The sequence below is a fragment of the Festucalex cinctus genome, chromosome 21, assembly GCF_051991245.1.
Source record: "Festucalex cinctus isolate MCC-2025b chromosome 21, RoL_Fcin_1.0, whole genome shotgun sequence".
In the NCBI taxonomy this organism is placed as follows: Eukaryota; Metazoa; Chordata; class Actinopteri; order Syngnathiformes; family Syngnathidae; genus Festucalex; species Festucalex cinctus.
In genome coordinates this window covers 19,165,360-19,191,284 of record NC_135431.1, presented here as the reverse complement: position 1 = coordinate 19,191,284, position 25,925 = coordinate 19,165,360, and the positions used below count along the sequence as shown (strand labels likewise).

At 40.1% G+C, this 25,925-nt stretch overlaps 1 protein-coding gene across 9 annotated transcripts in view; it reads right to left on the bottom strand.

Annotated features, from left to right (window-relative positions):
• The window catches only part of map3k7 (mitogen-activated protein kinase kinase kinase 7), a 256,484-nt gene extending 254,398 nt beyond the window's left edge, over positions 1-2,086 (bottom strand). For 3 of the 9 annotated variants that reach the window (XM_077510677.1, XM_077510683.1, XM_077510682.1), the window contains exons 1-3: positions 1,871-2,086; positions 1,292-1,406; positions 1,106-1,216 (exon numbers count right to left, since the gene is read on the bottom strand). In XM_077510677.1, coding sequence (XP_077366803.1) covers positions 1,106-1,216; positions 1,292-1,384 — 204 coding nt within the window. In that variant the 5' untranslated portion in view covers positions 1,385-1,406; positions 1,871-2,086. Of the gene's footprint in view, positions 1-1,105; positions 1,217-1,291; positions 1,407-1,484; positions 1,542-1,870 lie in introns of all 9 variants that reach the window. The other 6 variants (XM_077510684.1, XM_077510685.1, XM_077510681.1 and 3 more) reach the window with 5 other exon arrangements.
• Positions 2,087-25,925: the final 23,839 nt, after the last annotated feature.

Sequence of the window (25,925 nt, the reverse complement as noted above, 5' to 3'; positions counted from 1 at the left end):
GACTACTCATAGAAATATTGGATCATCCACAGGTCCATGTAATTTGCTGACAACAATAATAAAAATCTACAAATATAAAGTTATGTTTTGTAGAAGCTTCACTGGTTTTATGACATTGAGTGATTTGCAAAACACAACTACTGTTGCTAGATGACTTGTTCTCTTGTAAACCTTTTTTCTTACTTGGGATGCAGGGACAGCAGCGCTCTTCAAAACACGTTTCTTCCTCCATCCTGGGCATGGGGCAACATAATCGTCGTCTCTGAAGTGCGGACTACACACACGGAGCGTTTTTATCTTCTTGAGTTTCGTCTGCACACTGCATCCGATGGCAAGAAGCCAAAGTTGCCTCATGGCTATGTCCGTGCTCAGAAATCGGTGCAAAGTGTGCAGAGATCCAGAGGCACTGTTATTGGTACAGCCCGGGAAACTACACATCCGCACCATTTTTACAAAGAGAATAATATAATACAACCAGCGTATCCAATCGTAAAGTTATATACTATTCGCCGTTGTTCTCCATTAGCTGTCTCGCGTCATGTAAACACTTCCAAACAACTAGTGTATTAGTGCGCGGTTGCATGCGGGGCGCCGCGCAGTGATACGAACGAACAGAAAAATAGTACCGGGCGGTAATGGCGTCTGATTTTTTCAGGAAAAGAGTATTGTGATGCAAATGTGTCACTCTTTTGAACACAACTTGTTTGGGAAGAAAAACGCTTTATTTATAAGACCCCAGCCAAGCTGCCGGCCTATTTTCTTCTCGTCCAACACAGGAGCCGAACTCTTGTCACAGAACACTGTCAGTGGTAAGTCAGTGATGATCGCACACACTGGAGGTGAGGATGAAATAGAGATTTATGTCAAAAAATCCGAACTATCCCTTTAACTTCCATAAAACGGGCCACAACTTTGAAACAATAAGAATATGTGGGTCCCAGGGTGACAACAGTTGAGAACCATTGCTTTAAAAAGTACAAATTATTTGAGTCAGAATTACTGTCTACCTTGCAGGACAATCTGTGCCAAAACAACAAACTTAGTGCTTTTATATTGAAGAAATGTGTCAATGTTTTTTCCGTTATGAAAAGCTACAGCAGCATACCTCAACAATGAAGGCTTTTCTCTCTGATTCACTTTCAATGGTCTTGATAGCAACGTCTTTGCCTTTCCACTTGGCTTTGCAAACCACACCAAAAGCTCCTCTGCCCACCACCTGAAAATAAAACGTTTACAATGGGTGTTATCTTGTGGCAGGAGTAATAAGACCACAAAAATAAACACAGCCTACCTCCTCTACTTCAATGTCTTCATAATTAATTTCCTCAAATGGATATCCCGGAGGCGTCTCAAGCATGTCGGTAGACTGTAACGCCAACGACATACTAGCTCAAGTCAGCCACCTACTGTTAAAGGAGAACCACAATTTGAATTGACAGTATACCTGTATTAACTGATTGGCGTTATGAACAGATATTACTAACACAACAGCGCTGCTATTGGTGAGATGGCCTGGCGTCCCCTTTAATTGTATGACGTTTCTTTAAAAATACATAAATAAATAAAATAAACACCTTAAAATGCAGACAACCATTGTTTAAAACCGAGTTATATTGCAGAACGTTGGTCGCAAACCAGCAACTGTAACCTTTATAAACACATCTCTAAGAGGACTAACTGTTGCTGCAATACAACTGTGACGAAAACATTTTACAACAAACGATACACACCATCATTGCACAATGTCACAGGAACAACATTTTGTAATATCGCTGCCTAGAGTTAACAAGTAAACTGAGGCCTACAGTTCATTAGATGGCTTTTCATCACAGTAATATAGCTTGCTGGCCAGGATGCTAAAACTACATACCGAGGCTTTTTAGCTCACCAGCACCGGCGGTCTGGACATGGAGGTGTCTATTATTCATGAACAAAAACCAGAAGAGTCACGTAACTTTAAATAAAATAGTGTTTCATTATACCACCGAGAGCTGGACATAAACTGGACGGGTAAAAACAGTATTTTTATTCTTTGCAGGAAATGATCCACCAGGAAGTGAGTGCGCACTTCTATTTCTTCCCCAGGACACCGAACCAACTTTTTACTGTCTGTCAAGACTCTATCGGTGACCCTGCACGATCGGTGACGCGCATGCGTAGAAGATCCCACCAGGTTGGATCGCGAACTACGGCAAGCCCACTAGAACAAAATACCGTTTCATGCCTGCGCGATAACGCGGGTTTGTAAAACCATGATACATCATTGAAAATTTAAATCTTAATTGTTGATGCATTATAAAGAAACGATTTTAATTTTACAGTTTTTAAAGACGAACGTTTTATTTTTGACCCCATTACATTCCTAGGGCGTCTTCATTGTTATAATTTATGTTTAGTCTACAGTATTTTTATTGTCTTTAGAACAATATGTGGCCAATATCATAGGATAGGTTTTGAGGGTGGGTGAGGCAGGGGGGTCATTTAAAACACACCACCGCAGACTTACTGTAAAGTAATGCAGACTCACTATAATTTAATGAGGTCAAAAGTAAAGTGTTCCTCTTATAGGATTAAAAATTATTTAGTTACTTTAAAATGCATCAATAATCTATGTTTCTTTTTCATGTTGTATCGTGTTTCTACAAACACGCACTATCGCGTACGCATATAGTTATTTGTTCTAGTGTAGTTGCCGTAGTTGGCGATCCAAGATGGCAGGATCTTCTGCGCATGCGCGTCACCGATCTTGCAGGGTCACACACGCACACACGCACACACGCAGGCAAAAAAAAAAAGACCAATTAGTCTACTCTGTATCATTGCTTTGTGTCAAAGTTTTGTTTTTAACAAACTTTATTCAAACTTCAAGTAAATCAAACAAGTACCTTTCAACACATAAACATTAAACAAAACACTAGGGGGAAAACAGAAATATACATCTCAAATAAAATTATACAAATACGTATGTAATACTCACCACAAGCAGAAATAGTTATCGTTGCTTTTTCTTTCATGTTTTCATGCCTAATTGGCAAAATATAAAGCCTGGTTTTGTTAATGAAAACCAGAAAAAATGGCTTCATTCCCATAAATTTGCATTTATGTATGTGGAATTTCGCACTTTTCGTCATTTTTTTTGTACATTTACTGAACATAGAAGAATAATACCAATACCAGTCAATCCAATTTACATGAATCACATAATAAAATGAAATGAAAATTAAAATTAAAAACTGGTGGGAGGAGGCAAACAATAACATACTTTTTCATATATATTTTTTTTAATCATTTTGCATGGATATTAATTATCAAATGACATTTCTTGTTCGTTACAAATTTAAGAGACTTAAAATAATTGTCAATTTCAATCAAAAAGAATTTGAATAAAGGTTTCTGTTAAGTTTTGGCAGCTTGACGATGCATTCAGATGGAATGGATGACTGAAAGATGAAGTTTCATTTAGCCAAGTGTAGCGTATTTATTGTGGAACTCAACAGAGCAAGCGCGTCTGAATTCGACAACCTTCAGGCTCATCACAAAAGTAAAAAAGTGTTCTAGCGCCTCACTGCGGCACAAGCGCAACATTACACATCTACTGAGGATATATACTGTATCTATCCCTTAATGAATAAATAAATAAATAAATAAATAAATAAATAAATAAATAAATAAATAAATAAATAAATAAATACATACCTCTGTCTTACACATTTCAAACTCCAAAAATAATGTCTTCAAACATTCTAAGTTTCAACTTGGTCACCAGCTGTCATTATATCAGCAACCATATTATCAGTAAGACAATATTTCAAAGTTACTCTCCCATCATTTACAGTAGACCTGATAAAATGGTACACTGTAAAAAAAAAAAAAAAAAAAAAAAAATCTGTTGTTTTTTTATGGGGAAAAAACGGCAGCTGTGGTTACCAGGGAAATTCTGTAGAAAATACAGTGGGGGAAATGTAAACAACTTTACCGAACAACTTGTTTATTTTACTGGTATTGAATGTACAATAAACAGTAACTGCATCTAAATTTTATAGAACAAAATAGTATAAAATCAGCATGTGCTTGGAAAATGATACTTCATTTTTGTAGCGCTTTACTACTTTATAATGTGCTCAAAGTGCTTTGACTATTCATTTCGCAGCATCATAAACAACTGGACTTGTCATGGATCTTTAACAAGAGTGTCACACTGCGCTGGGATCAAATCAACAACCTCAGGGGTGCAAGCCGACCACTCTTCCACTATCCATCCATCCATCCATTTTCTTGACCGCTTATTCCTCACAAGGGTCGCGGGGGCTGCTGGCGCCTATCTCAGCTGGCTCTGGGCAGTAGGCGGGGGACACCCTGGACTGGTTGCCAACCAATCGCAGGGCACACAGAGACAAACAACCATCCACACTCACACGCACACCTAGGGACAATTCGGAGCGCCCAATTAACCTGCCATGCATGTCTTTGGAATGTGGGAGGAGACCGGAGTACCCAGAGAAGACCCACGCGGGTACGGGGAGAACATGCAAACTCCACCCAGGAAGGTCCGAGCCTGGACTCAAACCGGAGACCTCAGAACTGGGAAGCGGACGTGCTAACCACTCGCCTACCGTGCCGCCACTCTTCCACTAACCCATGCCTTCATTTGTATAGCGCTTTATTACCTTACAAGGCCCTCAAAATGTTTTGTTGTTAACTACTCATTTCACAGCATCAGAAACAACTGGACTTAGATTACCTTGCTTATGGATCTTTAACACTGTCAGACTTCGCAGGGATCGAACCAACAACCTCAGGGGTTCAAACCGACCACTCTACTACTAACCCATGCTAACCTGTTGTCGTTGATCTGTCAGTAAATGACTGTTGAATCTACAAGTTTAAAAAGATACAAAATCTAAGGGTATTTGCACAGTATTTTTTATTATTAGTTATTCTGGTGACCACAGCTTCCAGGTTTTGTTCCATAAAAACAAACATATTCTTTACACATGGTTTTGCTGTATAGTAAAACTATAAATGTGTAAAAAAAAATAAAAAATTAAAAAAATAAAAAATAAAATAAAAAATAAAAAATAAATAAAAAAAAAGTTCGTTTTTATGGAACAAAACCTGGAAGCTGTGGTTACCAGAATAATTGAATAACTTAAACTGAAAAAAAAAACAAAACTGCAACCTTGTAGATTCAGCAATCATTTACTGACAGATCAACGACAACAGGTTAGCATGGGTTAGTAGTAGAGTGGTCGGTTTGAACCCCTGAAGTTGTTGGTTCGATCCCTGCGAAGTCTGACAGTGTTAAAGATCCATAAGCAAGGTAATCTAAGTCCAGTTGTTTCTGATGCTGTGAAATGAGTAGTTAACCACAAAACATTTTGAGGGCCTTGTAAGGTAGTAAAGCGCTATACAAATGAAGTACCATTTTCCAAGCACTATTTTGTTCTGTAAAATTTACATGCAGATTGTGTTTATTGTATATTGAATCCCAGCAGAATTCAGCAACAGTTACTGTTTATTATACATTTAATACCAGTAGAATAAACAAGTTGTTATGTAACGTTGTATACATATCCCCACTGTGTTTGTTTACATAATTTCCCTGGTAACCACAGCTACTGTTTTTTCCCCGTAAAAACAATGGATTTTTTTTTTTTTTACAGTGATGTCCACGTGTTTACATCTTTGTCTGTAGACTGGATTCTTGGCAAGAGCAATTGTCCGCTGTGTGTGTGTGTGTGTATATATATATATATATATATATATATATATATATATATATACAGTGATACCTCGGTTTACGAACTTAATTGGTTCCCAGAGAGTGAGTGTAAACCGAAAAGTTCTTCTTCCGAACATTTATTTCCCATAAGAAACCATTAAAATGAGAATAATCCGTTCCCAGGTCCCTATAAAACATAATTTTCTACTAAAACTTAAAACTACACAAAAATATACCTTATTTTTATTATTTATTTTTATTATTTTTTTATTGTATTGTAATTAAAGAAATAAATTGTACTGTATAATAAAGTTGTTTTATTTTACTTTGTGATGGTAGTTCTTAAGGATAGTAGCAATGGTAGACTTACTTCATTCGCGAGCGTTTCACCGCGTAGAGTGTTTATGGAACGGTTGTCGCTCATTCGCACTTTCGTGCTCACCGGAGCGGAGGAGGTGTGTCCCTTGGTGACAAGGAAGTGGAGCACTTTAGCGAGTGAGCACCGTCAACTACTTTCACCTCTTTCCTGGGACTAAACAGCCGTGGCACGATTTTCTCCTTTTTTGAGGTACGTGATGGCACTTTCGCTTTTTTTAGTGGCGCGAACTCCATTGACTACAATGCAAACGCGCCGCCGAATCGCCGTCCCTCGCTGGTAAGCATTAGGCTTAACACTAGCCTGTGGTGGGTAGTGATGGCAAAATGAAGCCCCGTAAAGCAGTGAAGCCCTGCAGTGAAATGCTTCACACGTAGGGGCTTCAAGATGATTCATTTCCTCGACTACGCCATCATGTGGACAGAAAAATGTATAACATGCTTGGTGCATGCAATAAAATGGTGGGGTGTAAATCATGCTCTAAATACAAAAGAATATATATTTGAAGAGTGTTTTAACATGAATTGTTCTGTGTTACTTTGTCTATGTTTGTGCTTATGCAACAAGTGAAAATGTGAAATAAGGAGGTAAAATAAAGTGCTTATTCATTTTTATTTAAAAACTATTTTTTCCGAAGTTTTTGGACTCAGGCGGTTTCTTTTTTTTGCAGAGAATTCCACCTGCTTTGGAAAAAAACTCTTTCACATGGTACTGATGAAGCAGGGGTGCATCGATATGAGATAGCAAGTTTGTATAGAATTGGACGCGTATATTTCTGTGATTCCCAGTACTGAAGGGGACTTTCAACTGTGAACAGAAAAATGTGAATTTTATGTGTTGTCACATTTTATTTTATTTTATTATTGGAATCTGTTAAAATAGTACCTTCTGAGGTGAGATCTGCTCAAAGTGCTCCTAAACAAGGGCAAATCTCTTTCTTGCTGGTTCCATCGCAAAAAGAAGCTCGTCAAATCGAATGCCAAAAGCAAAAAAAAGTAGCGCAATAAGGGAACCGAAAACACAAAAAGTGAAGGGGAATCCATAGCGTTTCTTTGTCGCTTTTATTTCGAACTACACTCAAACCTAGCGAATCATTTCCTGAATCAGTCACGTGGTACCCTTGCTTCGTGGGGCTTCAAACGTCACCACGTACGTCATCAACACACGCATTGACACGCCGTTCATGAACCACTCATCTGCATTACTCGGCACACGCTTCAGGGATTCGACCCGAGAAGCACATCACTAGTGGTGGGGTCTTTTTCGGTCCCATAATAGCAAAAGTACACTCAAAATGTCTATCAAACTGTCAAGGTTCCGGCTCCATGAGCACTGTTTCCCTCCTTTCCCCGTGTGTGTGTGTGTGCGTGTGTGAAACAAGGGAGCTAATTAGGAAGACGAGGAGCAGCTGGAGCAGCAGCCAGGTGGATAATCACAGTGCCAATCTACTTAAGCCAGCCCCGGACCACAGCTCAGCGCCAGAACGTCTTGAGTAGTACACCAGTCAGTTGTTTATTTGTTTGTTTATTCATTTTTTCCTTTCGGACACATTACAGTTTACATCAATCACATCACATCATTTGCAACATTGACGTCCGAAAGAAGGGCTGACGGGTAGAAGCCGAAGCTTATTCGAGACCCGTCCCCATCGACCCATTACTATAACGCATCAATCATATACATTATTTAGAATAGACAATTTTTATCGTTATCCATCCCATACTATCCCAGACACTGCTCGCTCAGTTCATCTTGAATGTCCGTGTGTAGATTGTGGCTAGTCCCAGTCATTTGGCACTGGTGAGTCGGTCCCCAGACGCCACCAGCAAGCCCACCCCGCCAGGCGAGCAGCCAAGGCAAGCGCAATTCTTCTCTTTCACCAGTAGGGTCTTCGCTGACCTCGGATCAGCTTTCACACATGTTGTGCTTTCCAGAAGAGTAGATCGGCTTGCATTCGGCCCATTGCTTTCAAGCAATTTCAGCACTCGATTCTGGTCAGGTAGCACCACTGGTTGCTAGCATGTTGTGGATCTGATGACTCCTGTGCGCTGCCCAGCCTAGCTCACCCAGCAGAGCGGCCCACGCCAGCTGCATTCCAGGAACCAGACCACCAACCCCCATTTTGCGTATTGACAGCAGATTCATTGGAGCCACAATACAGCCTTATCATGTAGCCTTGACTGTTAGTACAAATGTCCAAACGGAATTCGAGCCAGACAATATTTAGATTCAAACGGGAACAGCAATACATGTTATCAATGCAGGTGTATAAACAAGAGTTAGCCTTGGCAAAGTCAGCAAATAATCATATACAACTCCAGGTTTGGGTAATTAGTGATGTTGTTGTTGTTGTGATATTGTGAATTACTGTTGTCTCTCAAGCGCTGCCAATTCCTCAGCTCCTTTCACGATTCGTGTTTTTAGTTGACCAGAGTTATCTTTAGTTTGAATAAAAATTCGGCAGTCTTTTGTCCACGTGCTTTCGATAAGTCCATTCTTTCTCATTTGTCGAGCCTTTTTGGCGATGTCAGCATTTCGTTTGGTGAGGTTTTCGTTGATGTAGACATGTTTCCCACGAAGCTTGTGACGGTCTCTCAGAAGAGCAATCTTTTTCTTTCTGTCAACAAACCTGATCAGAACTGCCGGTGGTCGTGTCCCTCCAGTTGGAAGCGAAAAGCACATCTGAATGTGCGCAGGATCAACAGTTAATCCCAAATCTCTGAGTTGAAGTGTCACTTGCTGTTCCACAGTCTCGTTCCCTGAATATTGGTCAGAATCTTCCGTGCTCGTGCTAGCCGCAGCTCTCAAAGGGCCACGGCGCGGCTGTGTCCAGTTACTTACTCTCTTGCTTGGCTTACTCCCTAACTATTGGTATTCCTCCTGTCCAGGTCATCTCCACCGGCTCCCGCCTGGCTCGCTCACCTGCCATCCTGTCTGCCATCCTGTCGGCCATCCTGTCTGCCATCCGGTCTGCCATCCTGCCTGCCTGCTTGCCTACTGGCCGGTTCACCCGCTCACCACCTGTTTCTCGGCTCCTGGTCATCCTCCACCCTGCGGGCACTCTCCGGATCAAGTTGGCCCGCTTGCCTGTTCCACTCACCTCTGCTCATTAAAGATACTTGCACCTGCCATTCTTGTCTCCTCGTACCTGCATTTGGGTCCTCCCTGCACCCCCCATCCTAACACAAACACAAACCGCGTCCGCACTAAAAGAAAGGGGGTGACGAACTGGGACGCCGTGAGCGTGCGTCAGCTTCTTGTGGCCGCCACCGTGGTGCTGTTCGACCGCGTGGTTTGGTTCGTCCGCCTAAAAGTAGTTCGTCAGCCGAGACTAAATTTTCGCGAATTTAATGTTCGTGAGGCGAAAAGTTCGTGAGCTGAAGCGTTCGTGAGCCGAGGTATCACTGTGTATATATATATATATATATATATATATATATATATATATGTACATATAAAATCGGTTTTCAAATGCTTCTGTTCTCAACCAAATTGGTTAACAACAGAAAATTAGAGAATTTTATGCCTCGTCCAAAAATTTGGCTCTTAACCAAACTGAAAAAAGCCGAGCGTACCTGAACGCGACTCACTCGGGAGAAAAAGCCAAGCATACCTGAACGCAACTCACTCGGGATTAAAAGCCGAGCGTCCCTGAACGCGACTCACTCGGGAGCCGAGCTAACTCGAATGCCCAGGATGCTTCCTCCGTAGCACATTCGTGTTCAAAGTTCGTTTGGAGCAGACCTGTTCATTGTTATTTACGCAAATCTTTTTTTTAGTTTTGCATCGTGTATTAGCCCCTAATCATGGGTCAAGTGCAAGTGGTAAAGCTGGTGAAGAAAAGAGGAAAGTAGTGCCCAAAACTATTGAATTTAAAAAATAAATGTTTGCATTTAGTTTTTTGTTTTTCATCATTTTAGATAGGATATCTAAATAAAACAGTGTCTATTTCTACCCTTTTCTATTTATGGTAAACAGTATACAGTGCACTTTATGGTGTAAAATAGTAAAAACAAACAAACAACAACAACAACAACAACAAAAACTTGGAAAAAGTTTTTTTTAGACTTGGAACGGATTAAAATTATTTACATTAATTATAATGGGAAAAATTGTTTCGGATTTTGAACAAATCGCTTTTAGAACAGCCTATGTAGGGAAAAAAAAAAAAAAAAAGAACAGCCTATGTAGAACAGATTATGTTCAAAAACCGAGGTTTGACTGTGTGTGTATATATACATATATATATATATATATATATATATATATATAATTTCCGCCATCTAAAATACTTGGGGGGCAGACTGCTGAATAGTCTAGCATTTTCTTTCATGTGTTAAGAATAAATTCATCACAGTATTCCACTTTCCCAGAATTTGTGTGGATTCACATCTCCCTCAGCCTAGCAAGAAACAGCTGGAGATGCAGCAAAAAACAAAATAGTCTCTCTGATATGCGTCTCTCTAATTAGCTGTGAGACACACAGAAAAGGTTCAATCAAGGGTCATATATTCACAGAACTATTGAGGATAATCTTTGCCGAATAATGGTTCCTTCTTTGGAATAAAGCTGCCCCTACACCATTTAATCCAAACTGGAATCCCATTGACCGGGTGTTTTGTTTGGAGTGATTTTGAAGGGATAATGTTTTGGTCTGACAGTAGCAATATATATATATATATATATATATATATATATATATATATATATATATATATATATATATATATATATATATATATGAGGGTATCCCTTTTTGTATTTTTGCTGCTAGAGAGACTATTCGGGACTAGTTAGGCTTTAGCCCGGCGGAATTGGTATTCGGGTATACCTTGAGGGGCCCGTTAAAAGCCCTAAAGAAAGGTTTCTTTCAGAAAGTACACCTACTACGAACATCCTTGATTATGTTAGCTGTTTTCGTGCACGGCTTAATCATGCCAGGTCTCTTGCTAGGAAGACTGTGACTCGCTCACAATCAGAAATGAAACAACGATTTAATCGGACCGCTGTGGCCCTGAAATTCAAAGTAGGGGAGCAGCTGCAAGCCTTACTGCCACTTCCTGGCTCGTCATTTTCAGCACGTTTTCAGGCCCTTTTTGCATATTGCAAAAGCTATCCGAAACTGACGACATTACAGAAACTCCTGATCGAAGACGGAAGTCATGCGTGTCATATAAATATGCTAAAAAAAAATGTACTGTTTGCGGGGAGCACAAACCCCTACCTGCCCTGCTGTGTGTGCAGTTAATGTGTCGGATAATGACGGCTTAGAGAGCGTGTTCACTGGATCCGCCAAGTTGCTGAACTACGAAATGTTAAAAAAGTTACCAAATACCCTCGCACATTTAGAGGGAAGCCAAAGGGATGACTTACTGTCGCTAGTTAACGACTACATTTGCCTTTTCGCAGACACTCCTAATCGTACTACTGTTCTCGAACACGACATTGATGTAAAAAGGGCCTTACGAAACGAAAATATATTGCAATATATAGCAAAATATCATGCAATACATTTAGCGATATATTCCCATATATGACATTTAGTATTTATATTTCACTATATATTGCAATATATGCATAGACAATATATGTGTATATTGATAAATATAAAAAATGTATTGCAGTCCAGACCAAAAGGAGCACTATATTTTTACGTGTAACAGATTGTTACAACAATATACTGTAATATATGTGTATGCGTGTGCGCTCACATATTCCCACTATAAACTGTACAACATTGAGAAAATACAATGAATGAAGACAAAAAAATTGCATAATGAAATATTTATTTTTGGCCACCTTGAAATATACTTCCATTGTTTTCAACCCTCCACACTGGATCTTGGACGTATGCATGAATACAGACATGGATGTTGTGGCAGATCAATTAGCATACATTTTCTTAAAAAAAAAAAAAAAAAAAAAAAATCAAATCAAAAATCTGTTTTCAACCATGAAATTCCCTTTCATACCAACTACATTTTCAACATTAAACATCTGGTTCTTCTTGGAATATCCGTTTGATCAGAATCCGGAAGGATATATTTTCTTTTCATTATGGATCGGTCCATTTTCAATGTTTGTCATAGCCTAGCTGCTCTGTAGCTTTAGCTCGTTTGATAGGATGAGATATAAATAACTACATTTACCAGAGTGCTCAGCGCGAATGACAACCAATCATAGCGCACGCAATGTCTTTGGCGCATGCGCAATGTTAGGCGCGAAGAAACATTTGAATGCGAGACTTGAGTATGCCGAGTAGCTCGCTCCCGGCGACGGTAAAAGAATTGCCCGGAGCAGAAAATGTCAAAATATAGGTTCGGACTTCGCCCTCGTTATCAACTGGATAATTTATTTTGACCCAGTTGCCATTACAAACACGACGTATCTTGTTCAATGTCGCACAACTAACAGCAAGAAGCCTGCTAATGGATGGCCCGTCGAAGATGCTGTTGTTCTTCAGTTAGCAGGTGAGTCGCTCTTCTCAAGCACAATTTATCACTTTTATCCTTCAAGTTAGCGTTGCCTTATTTAAAAAACAAACAAAAAAAAACGCCAAAATGTTTGTTCTGTTTAGTTTAGCATACGTGTATCCTTGTTTGACTATTTTAATCATTTATTCTGTAATATTTTTTTCAATTACATTGGTGTTAACATTGACATTAAATTTGTATTTGTTAATTAATATAGAAAAAGAGGCTACACTGACTGCGGTCAAGCCAGCCGCCACTCGAAAAGACGAAGTCAAGCCAGCCGCCCCAACGATTGTTAATACTGTGCATTACGGTAACATGCCGCCGTGCCCCTGCGCTGGCCACCTTCAAAATAAAAGCTGCTCAACACCTGGTTTAGGGTTTAAAATAAAGAATCATAAAAAAATAACGGGTTGTTATTCCAGAACCAGACCAGTTCTAAGGGACACTACACCACCCCAGGTATCCAGCCAAAGTACTTTCAACAAAATCTGATGTTGCATTTCAAAATAAAACTCATTTGAACATTGCAATCTCGACTATAATCCCTGATTTCAAAAAATCATTAAAAATTCATGGTTTGTTATCCCAGGACCAGACCAGTTCTAAGGGACACGACACCATCCCAGGTATCCAGCCAAAGTACTTTGAACAAAATCTGATGTTGCATTTCAAAATAAAACTTATTTGAACATTGCAATCTCGACTATAATCCCTGATTTCAAAAAATCATTAAAAATTCATGGTTTGTTATCCCAGGACCAGACCAGTTCTAGGGGACACTACACCACCCCAGGTATCCAACCAAAGTACTTTGAACAAAATCTGATGTTGCATTTCAAAATAAAACTCATTTGAACATTGCAATCTCGACTATTATTGTTGATTTCAAAAAATCATTAAAAATTCATGGTTTGTTATCCCAGGACCAGACCAGTTCTAAGGGACACGACACCATCCCAGGTATCCAGCCAAAGTACTTTGAACAAAATCTGATGTTGCATTTCAAAATAAAACTCATTTGAAAATTGCAATCTCGACTATAATCCCTGATTTCAAAAAATCATTAAAAATTCATGGTTTGTTATCCCAGGACCAGACCAGTTCTGAGGGACAGTACACCACCCCAGGTATCCAACCAAAGTACTTTGAACAAAATCTGATGTTGCATTTCAAAATAAAACTCATTTGAAAATTGAAATCTCGACATTAATCCCTGATTTCAAAAAATCATTAAAAATTCATGGTTTGTTATCCCAGGACCAGACCACTTCTAAGGGACACTACACCACCCCAGGTATCCAACCAAAGGACTTTAAACAAAATCTGATGTTGCATTTCAATATAAAACTCATTTGAAAATTTAAATCTCGACTATTATTGCTGATTTCAAAAATTTTGAAATGCAACATCAGATTTTGTTCAGTGGCGGCACGGTAGCCGAGTGGTTAGCACGTCCGCTTCCCAGTTCTGAGGTCTCCGGTTCGAGTCCAGGCTCGGACCTTCCTGGGTGGAGTTTGCATGTTCTCCCCGTGCCCGCGTGGGTCTTCTCCGGGTACTCCGGTCTCCTCCCACATTCCAAAGACATGCATGGCAGGTTAATTGGGCGCTCCGAATAGTCCCTAGGTGTGCGTGTGAGTGTGGATGGTTGTTCGTCTCTGTGTGCCCTGCGATTGGTTGGCAACCAGTCCAGGGTGTCCCCCGCCTACTGCCCAGAGCCAGCTGAGATAGGCGCCAGCAGCCCCCGCGACCCTTGTGAGGAATAAGCGGTCAAGAAAATGGATGGATGGGATGGATTTTGTTCAAAATACTTTGGTTGGATACCTGGGGTGGTGTAGTGTCCCTCAGAACTGGTCTGGTCCTGGGATAACAAACCATGAATTTTTAATGATTTTTTGAAATCAGCAATAATAGTCGAGATTTAAATTTTCAAATGAGTTTTATTTTGAAATGCAACATCAGATTTTGTTCAAAGTACTTTGGCGGGATACCTGGGGTGCTGTAGTGTCCCCTAGAACTAGTCTGGTCCTGGGATAACAAACCATGAATTTTTAATGATTTTTTGAAATCAACAATAATAGTCGAGATTGCAATGTTCAAATGAGTTTTATTTTGAAATGCAACATCAGATTTTGTTCAAAGTACTTTGGCTGGATACCTGGGATGGTGTCGTGTCCCTTAGAACTGGTCTGGTCCTGGGATAACAAACCATGAATTTTTAATGATTTTTTGAAATCAAGGATTATAGTCGAGATGTAACTTTTCAAATGAGTTTTATTTTGAAATGCAACATCAGATTTTGTTCAAAGTACTTTGGTTGGATACCTGGGGTGGTGTAGTGTCCCCTAGAACTGGTCTGGTCCTGGGATAACAAACCATGAATTTTTAATGATTTTTTGAAATCAGGGATTATAGTCGAGATTGCAATGTTCAAATAAGTTTTATTTTGAAATGCAACATCAGATTTTGTTCAAAGTACTTTGGCTGGATACCTGGGATGGTGTCGTGTCCCTTAGAACTGGTCTGGTCCTGGGATAACAAACCATGAATTTTTAATGATTTTTTGAAATCAGGGATTATAGTCGAGATTGCAATGTTCAAATGAGTTTTATTTTGAAATGCAACATCAGATTTTGTTCAAAGTACTTTGGCTGGATACCTGGGATGGTGTCGTGTCCCTTAGAACTGGTCTGGTCCTGGGATAACAAACCATGAATTTTTAATGATTTTTTGAAATCAACAATAATAGTCGAGATTAAAATTTTCAAATGGGTTTTATTTTGAAATTCAACATCAGATTTTGTTCAAAGTAGTTTGGCTGGATACCTGGGGTGCTGTAGTGTCCATCAGAACTGGTCTGGTCCTGGGATAACAAACCATGAATTTTTAATGATTTTTTTAAATAAGCAATAATAGTCTAGATTTTATTTTTCAAATGAGTTTTATTTTGAAATGCAACATCAGATTTTGTTCAAAGTACTTTGGCTGGATACCTGGGATGGTGTCGTGTCCCTTAGAACTGGTCTGGTCCTGGGATAACAAACCATGAATTTTTAATGATTTTTTGAAATCAACAATAATAGTCGAGATTTACATTTTCAAATGGGTTTTATTTTGAAATCAACATCAGATTTTGTTCAAAGTAGTTTGGCTGGATACCTGGGGTGCTGTAGTGTCCATCAGAACTGGTCTGGTCCTGGGATAACAAACCATGAATCTTTAATGATTTTTTTAAATCAGCAATAATACTCTAGATTTTATTTTTCAAATGAGTTTTATTTTGAAATGCAACATCATATTTTGTTCAAAGTACTTTGGCTGGATACCTGGGATGGTGTCGTGTCCCTTAGAACTGGTCTGGTCCTGGGATAACAAACTAGAGATAGACCGATATGCTTTTTTCAGGGCCGATACCGATTCCGATTATCGGTAGTCAAGGAGGCAGATAACCGATATTTGAAGCCGATATTCATTTGCAGTAAAAGTTAAAATGTTGGCACCAAATTTTTGAATAATGCAAACCCTAACCCTTCTTTACAATGGATTCTCACACTGCACTTTTCATTTTACATCCTTCTATCTGCAATAAGACGTTGGTGGCGGGGGGAGTTAAATGTGGGGGCCAATGTGACATTACCTTTTATAGCATTTGGGATACTTGTAGTTTTATTCTATAAATGTTATATTTTTATATTTTGAAGTAATAGGAGGAACCCTGTCATTCAAAATGTGCATCAGCTGTGGCATTACTTATTACTACAGCAAAAAATAAAATAAAAAAAATTCCATGAGAAAAACTATTCATCCCTGAACACCATACAGTTCTTGTAGACCTTATTATAATTATTGTTATTGTTACCATATAGACAGTTTTGATAAGCTGAGGATCTTAAATCGAGAACAGCAATATCATGCTACTCCTCTCTACAAGAGAACTGTCAAAAGACACTTCATAATGTAGTTTAGTGCCACTTAGGATGCCCCAATCAACGCAGAAAAAGGTAGAGTAAAATAACTTGGTTATAATAATAGTAAGAATAACTTGGTTAAACAGACATTGTTGCGGTGGACCGCTGCCACTTTCTGCTGGTTAATGTGTTTTACACTTATAGACACCTGTGTGTATATGGGCCCACTATTCTCTCACTACTGTACTGTACTGTATCACTTAATGGCACAGATGTACTTGTCTAAATAATAACTGGGCTGCAACATTGCTAATTCACATTAACAAGCACTGTCTTAGCTGTCCACATGAATAGTTACTAACACACGAGAAAGTTATACAACACACCAAACATGAGCTCATTATTCAAAGTATGAGGCACGTAACGAAATTACATCACTGAACATTAATTGCAGCCGACTACGGCCGTAGATGTTACATATTAGTGGCATCCATTGAGAGCATAATGTCCCAACTCACAGCAGACATGACGTGAAAAGAGAGACAAAACAAGCAAATAAGCACACTATACTTTAGTGCACTTCTCTACTAGTGCCAAACATACGGAAGAGAACACGTTCGTGTAGTTAAACGGTGTTTGAGACACTTAATTAGTTACGGAGCGGACTTTAACGAGGTGCACAACGAGCTGTCAATCAAATCGACGTCGAAGCTTAAGGCACACAATGGCAAACCAGTGCGACAAATAAACACAATATAAAGTAACTAAACGCTATTTAGTGTCACTGTGGCATCTCACTGCATAATAACCGCTATGCAACAAGTAGTGGACGTGACCACAGAATGCAATGTGTGCGTCACGAGAGGTAAATATAATGACATTACTCTACTCTTAACATGGAACTAGACAATATAATAATGACAACTGTTAATATTTGGAACCTTTCTAACAAACATTATTTACTTAATTAAGTGAAAATGTGTGTGATTCCCTCCCCGAGTAGTTCAAGTAGCGAATTAGCTACTGGGTGTTTGCCTACATGCTAAGCTGAACACACCACTGTTAGCTAGCGGGGATTCAATGCAAGGCAATGCAGCTCCATTCATATAGTGCATTTAATACACAACATAATTCAATGTGTTTAGCTTATCATGGTGAAACGATCGGCGGAGTCTCTTCTCTTTTAACTTACCTTCGAAGCAAGTGTTGTCGCGTTGTGTCCGTGGGTGCGTGTGTGACCGGCTACTGTGATACAGGCATACACTACTGATTGGTTCTGGCTCTTGCACGGCTAACCAATCAAATGCTGCTATGGGCGTTACATTGCTGGAGTTGGACTCCATAACAGACAGAGACGCTCTGGGCTGCATTCGAAGCGAAAAGACGGAGTTTTAAATGGATCGCTCATATCGGCCGTCAGATTAATAAAACAGACCGATACCGATATGTACCAATATGTCAAATATCGGCCCCGATTATCGGCCCGACCGATTATCGGTCTATCTCTATAACAAACCATGAATTTTTAATGATTTTTTGAAATCAGGGATTATAGTCGAGATTGCAATGTTCAAATGAGTTTTATTTTGAAATGCAACATCAGATTTTGTTGAAAGTACTTTGGCTGGATACCTGAGGTGGTGTAGTGTCCCTTAGAACTGGTCTGGTTCTGGAATAACAAACCGTTATTTTTTTATGATTCTTTATTTTAAACCCTAAACCAGGTGTTGATTAGCTTTTATTTTGAAGGTGGCCAACGCAGGGGCACGTCGGCACGTTACCGTAATGCACAGTATTAACTAGGGGTGTGAATTGCCTAGTACCTGACGATTCGATTCGTATCACGATTCACAGGTCACGATTCGATTCGATACCGATTAATCCCGATACGAATTTATAAGTCGATTGTTGCGATTTTTTTTCATTCAAATTTAGAAAATACTAATCAGTAAGCTTGTAGAGTGTAAGATTTATATGAAAATGTATTATTTATTTATCTTATAGAGGTTGTAAACTGTTTCATGTTTGAACAGCATTAAAATAAAATATTAAGGCTTAATGTTCCGTTCATATAACATTCTTCCATGCTCAAGGTGTGAATCCTAACCCGAAGTCAGACGTTTTGTTGAATATTTTTCCATTAAAAATGGAAGTTTAAAAATCGATTCACACAAAAAAAAAAAAAAAAAAAAAAGGCAATAATGATAAGATGTTGAATCCGTTGAATCCGAATACCGAATGAACAATTCTGAGCTTTATAAAAAAAAATAAAAAATAAAATAAAAAAAAAATCAATTTTTTATTTATTGAATCGATTCGAGAATCGCGCGATGTAGTATCGCGATATATCGCCGAATCGATTTTTTTTAACACCCCTAGTATTAACAATCGTTGGGGCGGCTGGCTTGACTTCGTCTTTTCGAGTGGCGGCTGGCTTGACCGCAGTGCCGCGAAGATGACTCCGCTCCTTCAACTCCAAGTAAGACACCGAAGGATAAAAAAAACCAAGCCAAATGACGAGGATGATGGCCAAATTTCAAATAATGCCATTTTTGATGCAATAATGGAGCTGACAAAACGTGTGACTAGAGTGGAGACACAACTTGATGACATTCGAGAACAGAACAAACAGAATACAGCTATGATTACCAACTTGACAAAGGCTGTTCAGTTTAATGCTGAGGAGTTAGAAGTAACTGTGGTGTATTAACATCTGAATGATTGACATATGTTGATTGACCTAGTAGACTTGCCGTAGTTGAGTCACGCGCTAGAGAAAGAGCATGCGTGGGCATACAGGCAGTTAGACATCGCTCACTTGTAGTATGTGAATGTGTGTTCCTGCTGTTCGACACATAAAGCCGTTCAAACGTGTGCAACGCCTCGTTATTGGGAACACAACATAATTGGCGACGAGATAAACAGGTTCTACGCGACTGAAGGGCAGCATAGTGAGTAAAGATGGCACATTTTTCGCAAAGACCAGACGAATTTAAGCCGGAAGTGGAATCGTGGTCTGCTTATGTGGAGCGCATGGAGTTGCTGTTTGAGGCACACGTTGAAGACGACAAGAGAGTTGCTGTCCTGTTAAGTCCAGTTGGTGCAACAACTTATGGGCTTTTACGCAACTTGGTGCAGCCGGAAAAGCCGAGGGACAAGTCTTTTGCACAGATTGTGACTGCTCTTAAGGACTACTATGAACCTAAGCCGTTGGTGATTGCCGAACGTTTCCGGTATCAAAAATGTGTTCAGAAAAGCAACCAAACAGCTACAGAATATGCTGCTGAGCTACGTCAACTTGCTGCAAAATGTGATTTTGGGGACAGGCTGGATGATGCTCTGAGTGATGGCTTTGTCAGCGGTGTCAGTTCTGAGGCGTGTCAGCGCAAGTTGCTGTCGGAAGTCAACCTGACATTCGCAAGAGCTGTTGAACTGGCAGTCAACATGGAAACGGCCCACCGTGACGCACAACAGTTGAGGAAGGGTGAAGGTTCTGCTGCACCTGTTCACATAGTAAAAGGAAGTAGACGGAAATCTGGCTTTCAGTCGAAACAAGATGGATGCTATCGGTGCAAAGATAAAAATCATAACGCTGCTGAATGTTACTTCAAGAATGCTAAGTGTCATAATTGTGGCAAAGTTGGACACATACAAAAAGCATGCAGGTCCGCTACTCTACCTCATGACAAGAAGGGAAGGAAAAACGATGAGCGGAAGGAAGGAAAAGTGACAGGCTATGTGAAAGCGGACAAAAAAGATGCTGATGTTGACATGCTCACCGTGTTCACTGTAAATGGGGATGGTGAAAAACCATACAAAGCCATTTTTTGTGTAAATGGAAAAAACGTTTTGATGGAAATAGACACAGGTTCCCCCGTGACTATTATTCCTGAAACTGTTTACAAGCAGTCATTCCCGCATCAGCCACTAGGGGACAGCAGTGTAGTTCTGAAGACTACTCTGGAGGACCGATCCCAGTGAAAGGAGAGTTTTTGGCAACAGTGATGTACGACAATCAGATAGCTGAACTGCCACTTATCGTGGTGGGAGGAAATGGACCTCCACTGTGTGGAAGAAAATGGCTGAAGAAAATTAAGCTAAATTGGAAAGTGATCAAATCAGTCACTACAAGCACACTAGCAGCGCAAATGAAATCCAATTCAATCGAAGAATTGCTGGAAAAATATGATGTTTTCAAAGAAGAATTGGGAACATTAAAAGATGTCAGGGCAACTATCTCAGTGAAACCGGATGCAATCCCAAGGTTCAACAAAGCTCGTGTCCTGCCATTCGCAATGAAAGAAAAAGTAGAAAAGGAACTACAGCGTCTGGAGGAAGCTGGTGTCATTAGCCCAGTGAAACACAGTGAGTGGGCTGCTCCAGTGGTTCCTGTAACTAAGAGAGATGGTGGACTCCGTTTGTGTGGCGACTACAAGGTCTCAGTGAACCAGGCCGCCGAGACTGAAACATACCCACTGCCACGCATTGAGGAAGTGCTAACGGCACTATCTGGTGGAAAAATATTCTCAAAAATTGATCTAGCAGCCGCATATCAGCAAGTTCTCCAAGATGAAGAATCCAAGAAGTACACTACAATTAACACACACAAAGGATTGTTTGTGTACAATCGACTTTGTTTTGGTATCAACTCTGCTGTTAGTATCTTCCAGAGGATCATGGAGAGCTTGATGAAAGGTCTCGACGTGGTGATTTACCTCGATGATCTGCTGGTGGTTGGCAAGAATGAATCCGAACATCTGTTGAACCTGGAGAAAGTTCTTCAGAGACTACAAGAGAATGGCCTGAGAGTGAAGAAGTCCAAGTGTGACTTTAGCAAAACGCAGCTTGAGTATCTGGGACATGTGCTGGATGAAAAAGGAGTTTATCCTTCTAAAGACAAGGTGAGGGCTGTACATGATGCTCCCATACCCACAAACATTAGAGAGCTCAGGGCTTTCCTAGGACTCGTGAACTATTATGGACGTTTCGTGCCACAGCAAAGCACAGTTTTAGCCCCACTGTACAGGCTACTAAGGGACCAAACTAAATGGAGATGGAGTGAAGTGGAGCAGGGTGCTTTCGACAAGTGTAAAGACCTCTTGACAAGTGACAAAGTGTTGATGCACTATGACCCGCACCTGCCACTCTCACTTGCTTGTGATGCTTCTGCTTACGGAATTGGAGCAGTGATTCAGCACACAACACCTGACGGAAAAGAACATCCAATAGCATACGCTTCTCGAACACTGTCACCATCGGAGAAAAACTACTCTCAGATTGAGACGGAGGCATTGAGTCTTGTGTATGGAGTGAAGAAATTCCACCAATATCTATGGGGACGGAAGTTTGAGCTTATTACGGACCATAAGCCTCTGGTAGCACTGTTTGGAGAACATAGAGGACTTACAACAATGGCAGCAGCGCGTATCCAGAGGTGGGCCATCATTCTGTCAGCATATGACTATCACATAACCTACCGTCAGTCTGAAAAGCACGGAAATGCGGATGGATTATCTCGTATTCCGCTGCCTGAAATCAAGGACACAGGAACGGAAACAGTGACGGCGTGTCTAAATGCACTGTTGTGTGAGCATTTGGAGGAGGCGCCGCTGAGTGCAAAACAGATTTCCAAGGCAACGCGCAAGGATGCCGAATTGTCAAAACTTCATAGATATATAATGGAAGGTTGGCCAAAAGAAATTCCAGAAGAGCTGAAGGTGTATTACAAAAAGAGAGAGGAACTGTCTGTTGAACAGGGGTGTGTTCTATGGGGCACAAGAGTGGTGGTACCCATGAAAATGAGGAAAGCAGTGCTAAGTGAAATACATGATGGACATCCCGGCATTGTCAAAATGAAGACTATTGCAAGGCAATATGTCTGGTGGTCAAACATCGACATGGACATTGAAGGAGCCTGTAAAAGGTGTGAGACATGCCAGTTGGAACAACACATGCCACGTCAAGTCCCACTCCATCCTTGGGAGTTCCCTGGGGAAGCATGGAAAAGATTGCACATTGATTTTGCAGGCCCGTTCATGGGTAATATGTTCATGATCGTGGTGGACGCTTACACAAAATGGTTGGAAGTTTACGCAATGTCACAGATAACATCCACAGCAACCATTACAAGACTGAAAAGACTATTTGCATCATATGGAGTGCCAGAGCAAATTGTCACGGATAATGCCACAACCTTCACATCAGATGAATTTCAGCAATTCATGAGAAGGAATGGAATCCTTCACACTACTGCTGCACCCAAACACCCAGCTACTAATGGTTTAGCCGAGAGATATGTTGGCATATTCAAAGCTGGCATGAAAAAGCTGGCAGGAGAAAACCTGAGTGTTGAAGACAAGATTTCACATTTCCTGCTGCGCTATCGCACAACACCCAATAGCACAACTGGGGAGTCGCCAGCAGATTTGTTTCTGAAAAGACACATTCGTACTCGGCTGGACTTTCTGAAATCAAGCAGGCAAGCATCTCTGGAACTGTGAGGAGGAGACAGTATCAGCAGAAAGAGAGCCATGACAGCCGAGCTGCAGAGAGACAGTTTGATGTGAATGACCCAGTGTATCTGAGAAACACTGCAGGTGAGAAGCCAAAATGGATACCAGGAGTAGTGACGCAACAGACTGGTCCGGTGTCATACCAAGTTCAAGGAGAAACAACTGACCAAGTGTATAGACGTCATGGAGACCAGCTGAGACCTCGCTACCATACGGATTTTGCAGACCTGGGGGAAGAGCAAGCGACTCAGTCAGCAGAGCAAGTGAGTGACCTGGAAGAGCCTAAGGCCGCACCGCCTGCGACACCAGTTTTTGAGGTGGATCCGCCTGAGCCACCAGACCCAGAGACTGTAACAGTGAGACGTTCAGGGCGTGAAAGGAGACGACCTCAGCGTTACAGAGACTGAATGTTTGCTGATATTCATTTAGCACAAATAGTTAGTGCTTTGTGACACATTTAGTTACACAAATGGAGGTTTTTGTAGATGATATTTTGCTACTAGAGTATAGTTAAAGCATTGTGAAAGATTACCTTTATGCTAAGGGTGATGTGGTGTATTAACATCTGAATGATTGACATATGTTGATTGACCTAGTAGAGTTGCCGTAGTTGAGTCACGTGCTAGAGAAAGAGCATGCGTGGGCATCCAGGCAGTTAGACATCGCTCACTTGTAGTATGTGAATGTGTGTTCCTGCTGTTCGACACATAAACCGTTCAAACGTGTGCCACGCCTCGTTATTGGGAACACAACAGTAACTAAAAAGAAAGTGCTGGAAATGGAAAAGATAAACGAAAGGGTGGTGAAACAGAATGAAGAACTTCAAGAAAAACTCAAAAGTTTTGAACGTTACAACATGAGATGCTGCCTACGGGTGAAGGGTCTTCAGGAGAAGAGAGAAGAAAATCTGAGAGCCACGGTCGTCCAACTATTGCAGAAGATTGTTCCGGAATATGGATCGTAGATGGAGAACGCTGTGGATGTGGTGCACACTCGGGAAATGGGAGAAAAATCGCAACAGACAAGTTGTTATCCGGTTTTCACAAAGGCATGTGAAAGAAGAAGTGTGGAGAAGAACCAAGGACTCGCCGACATGTAAAGAGGAGAGGATCAACTTTGCAGAAATGATGCTGCGTGAAGATCTGGAGGCACGCCTGCGGTTATGGCCGGTGGTTGATCAAGCTAGGCGGGCTGGGAAGAAGGCTTTCTTCCGTGGCCCTCATGCATATGTCGATGGAGTGCGGATAAAGGAAAGTGGATAAATTTAGAAGTGTTTAGAACATTGAACGTGGAGATTTTTTTGAGTGGTCCAGGAGCTATGAAGATCGGTTACAACAGAGTAAATTTTGTTATATTGAGTGTTGTTATATTGTGTTTTGTTTTTTGTTTTGTTTTGTTTTTCCCATTAAGGGGTGAGTTTGTAGTTCATGTTTAAGGCTACTCTTTTATTTGGTTCTTTAAATGTTAGGGGCTTGAAGGAAATTATTAAAAGAAAAGCATTGTTTTTGTATTGCAAAGGGCATAATTCTAACTGTGTGTTTTTGCAAGAGACTCATTCTTCAGACACGGATGTGACTTTTTGGAGGAATCAATGGGGAGACAAGATGCTGTTCAGCCATGGTTCATCAAGATCGGGAGGAGTGGCGATGTGCTTCAATAACTTTCCGGGAGAAATTCTAACCCACCGGATGGATACAGAGGGACACTGGTTGACAGCTGTGATTAAAGTAGAAGGTGTGTTTCTCATAATAACAAATTTGTATGGCTACAACAATGATAAGCAGAATAGAGCAATGTTGGAAAATGTGTGGGATGCTATACGAGAATTTAAAGTTCAATATCCCACTAATTATATTTTAGTGGGAGGAGACTGGAATTTAACACCTAATGAATGGCTAGATAGATGGCCTCCTAGGCTGAGTAAACCACAATATAACAATATTATAAATGACTTTATGGCTAATAACAACATATTCGATATTTGGAGAAACTTGAATCCAGATCTTAAATGTTTCACATGGTTCAAACCCAATGACACTTGTAAATCCAGACTTGACTATTGGATGGGGAGTGATGATATATTAGGACTTTGCTCAAGGGCTACTATATCAAATGCTCCTCTTTCAGATCACTGTTTCATTAATTTGCTTCTACAACCAGTTGTTAAAAAAAAAAACATATAATAGAAATTATTGGAAATTCAATGCTAAATTATTGGAAAATTAAGAATTTTGCCAAACAGTAGGGAAATGATTAAAAATATTACAAATAATGACTCAATTTTGGGATATACTAATAAATGGGAATTCTGCAAGTACAAAATTAGAGATTTTAGTATTAAATTTAGTAAAGACCTAAATAAAAAAAGAACAATCTATGAAAGTAATCTCCTACAAGAAATAAGTCAGTGTTGTAGTTCAAATGATATGACTTCTCAAAAAAATAAAAAGCGTTTGTTGGACTTCCAAAACAAATTAGACCAATTATATCTCAATCATCCACAAGGTGCCTTTGTGAGATCTCGTGCGAAATGGATTGAAGCAGGAGAAAAAAACTCCTCATATTTCTTCAATCTAGAAAAAAATCGACAGGGGAAAAATTTTATTTCTGGTCTGTTAATTGAAGGAATAGAATGTAACGAACCCAAACTAGTGGAGAAAGAAGTTTTTCAGTTTTACTCAAAACTGTATTCTTCTCATTTTTCAAAACGGAATGTGACAATTTCTTTGATAATATCTCATCGGATTCCCAAAATTGATGAAACATATTATCAGCTCTGTGAATCGGAATTTAAAATTGAGGAGTTGGACGCAGCTATTCAGAAAATGTCTTTAGATAAATCTCCTGGTTGTGATGGTCTGACAGTTAACTTCTTTAAATTTTTTTGGGAGGACATAAGACGCTTATTATTTAATAGAGGTGGGAATCTTGGGG